At 40.1% G+C, this 9,321-nt stretch overlaps 1 protein-coding gene across 2 annotated transcripts in view; it reads right to left on the bottom strand.

Annotated features, from left to right (window-relative positions):
- spns1 (spinster homolog 1 (Drosophila)) overlaps positions 1–8,796 on the bottom strand; it is a 22,562-nt gene extending 13,766 nt beyond the window's left edge. Inside the window, exons 1-4 of one of the 2 annotated variants that reach the window (XM_046037751.1) lie at positions 8,562–8,796; positions 6,869–6,928; positions 1,816–2,022; positions 1,277–1,342 (exon numbers count right to left, since the gene is read on the bottom strand). In XM_046037751.1, coding sequence (XP_045893707.1) covers positions 1,277–1,342; positions 1,816–2,014 — 265 coding nt within the window. In that variant the 5' untranslated portion in view covers positions 2,015–2,022; positions 6,869–6,928; positions 8,562–8,796. The remainder of the gene's footprint in view (positions 1–1,276; positions 1,343–1,815; positions 2,023–6,868; positions 6,929–8,561) is intronic. The other variant, XM_046037742.1, reaches the window with a different exon arrangement.
- Positions 8,797–9,321: the final 525 nt, after the last annotated feature.

Genomic DNA, 9,321 nt, shown 5'->3' on the forward strand with positions numbered 1-9,321 from the left:
TGGACCACTCAGCAGCAGTCCAGTCCTTTTTGTCTTTAGCCCAGGCGAGACGCTTCTGACGCTGTGTCTTGCTCAAGAGTGGCTTGACACAAGGAATGCGACAGCTGAAACCCATGTCTTGCATACGTCTGTGCGTGGTGGTTCTTGAAGCACTGACTCCAGCTGCAGTCCACTCTTTGTTTTGTTTCACAATCCTCTCCAGGTTATCCCTATTGCTTGTACACTTTTTTCTGCCACATCTTTTCCTTCCCTTCGCCTCTCTATTAATGTGCTTGGACACAGAGCTCTGTGAACAGCCAGCCTCTTTAGAAATGATCTTTGTGTCTTGTCCTCCTTGTGCAAGTTGTCAACGGTCGTCTTTTGGACAGCTGTCAAGTCAGCAGTCTTCCCCATGATTGCGTAGCCTACAGAACTAGACTGAGAGACCATTTAAAGGCCTTTACAGGTTTTGAGTTAATCAGCTGGTTAGAGTGTGGCACCAGGTGTCTTCAATATTGAACCTTTTCACAATATTCTAATTTTCTGAGATACTGAATTTGGGATTTTCATTAGTTGTCAGTTTTAATAATCACAATTAAATGAAATAAACATTTGAAATATATCAGTCTGTGTGGAATGAATGAATATAATATCCAAATTTCACTTTTTGAATGGAATTACTGAAATAAATCAACTTTTTGATGATATTCTAATTATATGACCAGCACCTGTATAGTTGAGATTAAGGCTAGCAACAGTAAGGCTCAGTACTTAGCTGTAAATGTAGAAACGTGTGTTTTTTGTTGATGTTCTCCGACTGGTCAGTCCGTGAGTTTGAGTGTTAACGTTAGAGTGACATGAGTTACACAGCTGATCCCGGTACAGGGGGCGCTAAGCTAAAGTATTTCTTATCCGATTGCTCGATGGAATAAATCTGAAGAATACTTGATTATTAAAATCACCGATAGCTGCAGCCCTAAATTCAGCCGATTGTAAAACTAGTACTGCCCTGAAATCTATCATCTGGCCATAAATTAAGTTTCAACACAAAAATGCAGATAATTGAATATAAAATGGTTCTTTAAATCCAAATTTCTGACATTGATTGGAACATTAATTCCTAAAAAGTCATCATTGCAGAGGAAAAACAAAACACACCAAAGGCATGCGTCTTATCCATTGCGCCATCACCATCCACATGACTCATGAAGTTGATTTGTGGTAGTATCTGCAGACATTTCTGATGAGCGTTAAATAACCTTCTGTGGATGTTGTTTGATTAGTTAGTTCTTCTCACCTGTCTGAAGAAGGCCAGACTTCCCATCATCGATCCCAAAGTAATGCTCTATGTCAGGGAGAACACCTGGTGGAGTCAACGCACAACATTTTACTTTTAAAACAGTCAAACTTCAATGTGATTAATGATGGATTTATTTTTCTGTATTTGTCTGTAATATCAGAGTAAACTGTGGGACCTCGGATTCTGGCAAACTGATTAACCATGGACAAAAATAATCCTTATTTGCAGCACCAACACCCTAAACTGGCTCCACAAATTCAAGTTAATATTAATATATTCAACTACTTTCTGTAATGATTTTCTTTTCTATAAAAGGGAGCCTGTATGGTTTCCTAATAAAATCCAAGTTTCCTGAAAATAACAATGTAATTTGGTTGTCAGATGTTTTCCTTCTTTACGTTTCTTCTTAAATCCCCTAATTAATATATTTCCTGTCTTCCCAAAACATCTAAATCAGATTATTGATACTGTGTGTCTGGAATCCAGATCTTTAATGTTGGGGGGGGGGGCCTCTGATTGGCCGTGGCGTGCTGTACCTGCCACGGTGAACCTGTCCATGTAGTTGAGCAGGTTGATGTAGCAGAGGATGAAGACGGTCAGCCGCGCCCGGACCTCGGACACCCCGCTGGGCGGCTCCTCCTGCGGCCGCTGACCCGCCGGCCCGCCCTGCTCCTCCGCCTCGCTGTCATCGGAGAAGAAAGGCGCCGAGTCCGACGTGGTCTCGCCCAGAGACATGCCCGCCGCTGAGGGGAGGGATCAGTCACAACCGTTAAGATGCTGACAGATAAAATGTGCAGTTTTGGGTTTTGTTGGGTTTGTTGACAAAATGCTAATATATTTATTAAGTACAACAAATCAGACACATAAAAACCCGTTCATATACACCTCTTCCAACGCGTTACTACAACTGCAGGCAATCAACTATTACTGATCAGTGAGCCAGGACGTTTTTTTCGTTGTATTGATTCATTAAATGTCAGAACATTCCACAGCCAAGAGGACGAAACTAGTGTTGTAATCATAAGGTTGTAGTACTCGAGACCACATTTGTACTTGTCCCGGCCTCGGACATTGAGGACTCTGGATTTTATTTCAAGACCAGTCAAGCCCATAACTTTGGGAATATCAATAAATTGCTTTAGCATTGTCTGTGTTATTTATTTATTTATTTGTTTGTTAACATCCTAACTTTGATTCAAATGCAAATGCTTTAAATGTTGTCCCTGTTAACGACTGTCCCCTTTCCCCGCGATGGTAAACATAGAAAAGGAGCGTTGAATAAAGATGCTTACGTTGATTTCAGCTCTTAGTGTTTGTATGTGGGTGTTTTAATGAGAATGCGGATCTTTCAGATCAATTAGAGAAGTACCTGTGATCTGGTTCCACATTTTATTGTGTGTCATGTAATGTGGGGAACTGGTCTTGGTCTCAGCCCCTACGTGTGCTTTCAGACCTGCCTCGTTTAGTTCGGTTGAATTTCATTTTTTCCCTTGGTGCGGTTCGTTTGGGCAGGTGTGAATGCAGCAATCGCACTCGGGTGCGCACCAAACAAGCGTACCGAGACCTCCTCTTCAAGGTGGTCTTCAAACGAACTCTAGTGCGGTTTGCTTGTGGTGTGAAAGCAAACGAACCATTTTATGATAGCAGAGATGTGATCTGAGCATCATTTCCAAAGCTAAACCACTAATAAATCCATCCATCTTATAATTGATCTGTATAAGCCGCTATGTTTATAAAGTATAGCCTACTTGTCAGCGCGGGTATTTCCCTGATTAATAGGTTAAAATCTGTTTTTAAAAAAAAGATGGTCGGTTCATTAAGTCCATAAAACATGTGTGACAGCAATACCACAGTATACTGTAAGCGAATAAGCCCCGAATTATTATTCACTGTCATTATTCATAACAGGCTCTGCGGTCGATCGGCTGTCTATCATTACTAATCATGCTTATAATAAATCATTACTTCGTGAGCTCTTTGCGATACACGGAAGCATTAAAGTGCTGCACAAACTTCTGACTGAACCAAAAATAAAATGTATTTTCCAGAGAGGACGGAGGTTTAGAGCCGGCACCTTCCTGAAGGGCAGCGTTTGTGTTTTCTGTGATCTCGGGGGTTTCTGAGGAAGAGCTTGAGCGTCCCGGCCCGACAGTGTCTGCAGGTGAAACACTCAGTCGGCTCTTTGATGAAGACATTTGTTTTGAAGAGATTTTGAAATGTCCTTTTATGCATTTATGAAAATGTGCAGGTGAGTTTCTATAAAATTTGAATATCGTGGGGAAGTTCATTTTCCTCCATAATTAAATTTTGATTGTGATGATTACGTATTTCACGGAAACTCCAGTATCTTAAAATGTGTCAGAATTTTAGAATAAAGAGTTTATAAAACAGAAATGTTGACCTGAGAAGAGCTCTGATCAGCTGATTAACTCCAAACACCGGTGCAGGACACTCAGATAAACAAATCAATCAGCCATTCTTTTCACTGACTGATCATTAAGAGAGGTCAAACAGACTAGAAGTATTGATAAGCTAATTAAGGTGATTAAGTTTGTGACTTCACAGCTCTGCAACTTCCATCAATCTGCTTTATTATTAATAAATATGAAAAAACTGGAACATACAAAAGTTTAATATGATGCACAAACTATTGATTTTTTAAGTATAAGGCATCTCTGATAAAAAAGGGTTTGTTCAAGAAACCAATATCATCGAATTCAAAAGTTAAACATATAAACAAACAACATGTAAAGCAGAGTTTGGCTCCAGCACGCGGATGTTGGAGTCTGAACAGCAGCTACTGGAAAATCCTGTCTATCTTCTGCTGGTGTCAACAAACACAACGCCGCGTGATCCTGAGCGACTGTGCTGACACCGGACACTCACATGGAAACGGGATGATACTCATTATACAGCACAAAGTACTGCCTGTACAAAGTGTTCACCCCCTCCTTTGTAAGTTTGAATGTTTTGCTGTCTCACAACGTTGAACTAAAGTAGACTTAATGTTTTATTACACTTATGAACAGAAAAAGACGCCTAATAAGACAAAGATACACCCGGCGGGACGACAAGTACTCAGATCTTTTACCTTAGTAATACCACAGTATTCTGTAACAAGTAAAAAGTCCTGCCTTCAAAATCTTAAGGAAAAACACACAAGTATTAGCAGCAAATTGTAGTGCAAAAACATCTCCATTCAAAGTGCATTATTGATTATACATTTATGATTGAACTCCTTTTATTCCTTCACAGTTGTGAAGGTGGAGTGAATTTTAACACTATATTGTACTTTAAGGTTGTTTCATCTACTACTTGAGTAGCTGTACTTCCACCACCAGGTACATATTATTAGATGTTTGAGAGAAAACAGACACAGATTACCTTAAAAAAAAAAACAACACGAGCTCCCCGTCAGCTGAAGAAGAACATAAAGAGGTGACGATCCTGAGCTCAAGAAGAAGAGGAAGAGGCAGTGAAAGGAGAAGCCTTAATGAAACTTCACGTCATGTGAGCGCTCAAACATGTTGCCGGTGCATGAATCAGTTTTGTTTGCGTTCAGGAAAAAAAAAAAAAAAAGAGGAGCTCTTGACAAAAGGCGTTTTCCTGCGTCCTTGTGACCTAAATAGGAAACTTTCTGCAGTCAGACTGAAACCTCTCCTGGTCCGGACATCTGCAGAGTTACAGAGTCACAGTTCCTCTAAAGCTTCTACGTTAGGTTTAGTTTTCCTGGGAAACTTCCTCTCACGTGCTGCTCCTGTAAAAAGGGATGTTGCTTTGGAGCTGGTTTACTGACCGACCGTATCAGCTGTTAATGATTTACATCTTGATTTGTTCTCGGCGTACCGATTGTACTGGAATCACTCATCCAGAGCAGCTCACTGTGAACACAATGTGGAATAATGGGATTGAAACATTAACCCTTTCACGCTCGACCTCCGTTACAGCAGACGGATATTTAGAAGCCAATTTGAAGCCTTTTATGTTTTAGTATCTTGTCTCAACCGCCACTTGGCCGATCCTCAAAGCGTTGTCTATAATTAGTTTGCTAATCGCTGTCCCTGTTCTCATCTGTGACACGAGGATGGTGGAAGAGCAGGGTCGTCCCTCTCTAGCTCGAAGAAGCTCTTCAGACAACACTTCCTCTGATTGACAGATTTGTTATAATTATAGAGTAATACTACTAATGAACAATAAGTAAATAGTGTATTGTGGGGGCAGGAAAACAGAAACTAAAGATGACCCATATACTACTACTATTAATACTACGAATAATACCATATATCATATCTAATGTCATTGCTATAATAATAATAATAATAATAATAATAATAATAAACAGGGCTCTCCTACATAGGCAAGTAATTTTAATATATATACAGTTTATAAAAATGCAATAGTTTTTAGGCATGTACATTTCGTCTGTGGTACAGTGACACAGAGGAAACGCTGCTGTTTAATAAATGTCTACAAGGAGGAGCTGAAACTTTGAGGTTTCACACCAACGTTTCACATTCAGACGAAGAGGGAACGTTAGAGAACTTTGTTAGGCAGGAAGCCGTGTTAGATACTTGTTCAGCTCACGGGTATTCGCTACAAACACTAAAGTTTAATCGCTCATTAACATTGACACTCCTCCATTAATAAACACGCCATTGGCTTTGTGGCTAAGTTAGCAGCGTTAGCTGCTGTACCTTGTGTTTAATAAAATATAACGAGAGGACAGATCACCAGAATAAATCTACAATCACGTCTGTCAGCGTAACGTCAGCCTCCACCACTCAGCTGCTCCTGCTGTGACCCGGGAGAGGGCAGTGAAACACTGGAGGGTTAGCAAGTCTGGTATGAATGTTTTCAGGAGAGGAGAAGTGATCAGAGCCGCTCTGAGCTCCAGTAGACTGCGGTCAGCTGAAAAACTACCCTGGAAGGCCACCTGAAGTCGGATTTCCTACTTAAAAAAAAACAATGTTTTAAAGAATCTTTAGCCTCTTTAGGACAATGTAGTCCAGATTTGAGAACTCCAGGTGTAGTGGGGATCTGGACCTGATCTAATGTGGTCTTCATGTGAAAAAAGCAGAGAAATCGCCCTTTATAGTATTTTCACAAAAGGAATAAAGTTTCAATAATCTGAAACTGTGTTATAAAGAAACTTTAGTCTCTCTGGGAAAATCTAGTCCAGATTTGAGATCTCTAGGTATAGTGGTTTTGGATCCGGACCTGGACTAATGTGGTCTGTATGTCGAGAAAAAGCAGTCAAATTGCCCTTTTTTTCCCCCCTCAAACCTAAAAAAAGTGTTTCAGACAGCGTTAAGGTTTTGCTTAAAATGCACAACAGCTTTCACAGCAGTAAGAGGTGCAAAAAAACAGAATCGGTCGCTCAGCAAAGTAAGTTAACTTTCACTTAACCTTCCCCTTAACTGCCGAATCGGAAGCTGCGAATCGGACGCCAACTTCAGCGTCTTCTAAATCACAGCAGAAGACACATTTCAAAATGAAATATACTTGGACATTTTTTTAAAATGTTACTTCTTGATTTGATCATTGATTAATGAAAGGGTTAAGGGTGCAACTTACAATTATTTTCCTTACCGAAATAGAATTTCTGCACAGTCCAAAGCGGACGTCTTCATATGACCAACAGTCCAAAACCTGGAGATATTCAGTTATTCAGTCAAGTTAAATTCATGTCCAACAGTTTGTCCAGTTAACATAGAGGGGAAACACAGACGGCATGTTTAAAGAGCCACTTGTTATGGCAGAAAATTGTGTCCTCTTACATTTAATCTTTTACTTATGATCTTTTATTGTGTTTTTATCCTTAACACTTCCTCCCCTATACTCCTTATGTTGGTCTGTCCACATTTACTAAGGTTTAGGTCAGAGCTGTGAGATTTTTTTGGTGCTTTCCTCTCTTTTTGTTCCTCTCTCAGCCTTGAATGAACATGTTCCCCAAAACATAGAAACCTAGACTGTGTAAATGATGATGCATCCCTTTGCTCGGGGCCAGCTGTATATGTGTTTTAGTACTTCTGTTTAATAAATTCTTCTAAGACAACGGTTGGTTGTTACTCAATTCTTTGCTCAATTCCCCTCACCAGGAATATAATTTCCACAACACCACTCACTTGTCTTGATCTTTGCCTCAGTTGCAAACACAGCTTATTGATCAGAGAGTTATCAGTACCAGATAGGATCACTGGCATGTCAACTACTCAAGAGACTCACACAATAGGTAGGCACGAGTAAACAATAAGCTGCCTCTGCTAAAAAAACAAACAAACCTACAGCTAGTCTTGGTGTTGAACGTCACGCCGAACTCCATTCAGAATTGTGCCAATTTTACGTGCCTCCCTTTGCAAAGAAACGTTACGCAAATAAAAGTTACTTTTTTAAGGCTGAGAAATGTTTTAAGTGGTCTTGTGACAGGTTCGGAAGATAATTCAACATGAGAGAAAGTCACGCCCCACTTCATTCATAATAGAGAGTGTTTTATGTACCTTGGCTCGCTTACAGAATGCATTGTCCATCTTCAGTCAACTCTGTGGAGTGGGTGGATTTAAAAGGTCTGGGCACAGGCAAATTAATGTCTTTTTAACTGTAGAGGTATGTCATGGGACAGTTTAAGGGGTCTTCTGATAAATGCGACAGTCAAATTAGGTCATTTTCCAAACGCAGTTACGCACAGAGGGAAAGCAGCGCCAGACTCCATTTACGATTCTGTCATTTTTATGTACCCTGCTTTAATACAAACCACACGTTACTTTAAAGCGACTGAAGTGGCGTTAAAATGATCTTTAGATAAATTCAGCGAATGAGTTAGTTGTTTTCTTTCATTATAAATTAGCCTTATCAACAGCGTCTGTTAATGTACGACTGTTTTAATGTAGAACGCCTTCATACAATAAATCAGCCGAAGTAAGTTAAAAGTAATATAATTAAAAGTTTCCTTTGTAAGCTCAATTATTACTGTATGCTAACAATGCATCACATCGTCCTGACTGAGGATTGTTCCTTTAACGTTACAAAAAAATCAAAACAACGTTAACTTCGCGGTGTTTTGAATGGAGTCTGGCGAGAGGTGATCCAGCTGGGAGAGTTGTCAAAGTCCAAGAGGAAGGTACATAGTTCAAACATTTTAACTGCTTATTGCTTTTACAAGCCTTTGTGAGGAAACGAAATACAAAACGGCTTTATTTTATCGTACATTTAACGATTAATTACCCATCTAGCTCGTGTTAAACCGTTAACCGTTACCGGGTCGCAGCCTGTTGTTGTTGTTTACCTCGGGAGGATGAGTCAGGGCTGACGCTGCTTCTTCTTCTTCCTTCTTTCTGCCGCCGGTCCAGATACGTTCTTCGTCACGCGCAGTTGTGAGTTCTACTCAAACCCCGTACTGATGATTTAAAGTAAAAACGTTTCCGCGTTAACGCCGTTTACCGGTGAACTGCATGGATTTAAAGTGTTTATTTCACAACACTACAGAGATGACGCTTCTTCACCGCCGCCATGTTGGATCTGCTGGACCTTCCGCTCCCGGCATTATTATCCCCCCCCCTCTCCGTTTAGACAACTCCGCCTCTGATTGGTTAGCACCCGTTTGATCAGGGCGGGACAAGTGTTAGGGTTAGCCAATCAGAAGCAGCGCATCGTGACTTCGTTATCTGCAAGTCACATGCGAATACGGATTGATTAAGCTAATCAGTGGCTATCGCGATACAATTTTATATTGTTCTACAGCACGTAGGACACAACAAAGTACATGTACTCGAGTTTTGAGGCACTTAAACTTTACTCATATCACAATGAAACTTTACAAGCAGAAAATAAAAAAAATAGTCTTTTTTTAAACTACAAATTTTGTTATGTTTGTTTCAATTTGAATATGCACATTTTAAATACAGTTTTAATATGCAAATTAGGTAGTCCTCGTGCACTGATTTTTTTTGGCCAGACATTTACAGAAAGGTTAATCAAAATATAGTTTTTTTTCATGGATTTATTCAAAATATACCACTCGTGTGTGACACCCCCCCCCCCCCCCC

This window comes from Micropterus dolomieu, linkage group LG02 (genome assembly GCF_021292245.1).
Source record: "Micropterus dolomieu isolate WLL.071019.BEF.003 ecotype Adirondacks linkage group LG02, ASM2129224v1, whole genome shotgun sequence".
NCBI lineage: Eukaryota > Metazoa > Chordata > Actinopteri > Centrarchiformes > Centrarchidae > Micropterus > Micropterus dolomieu.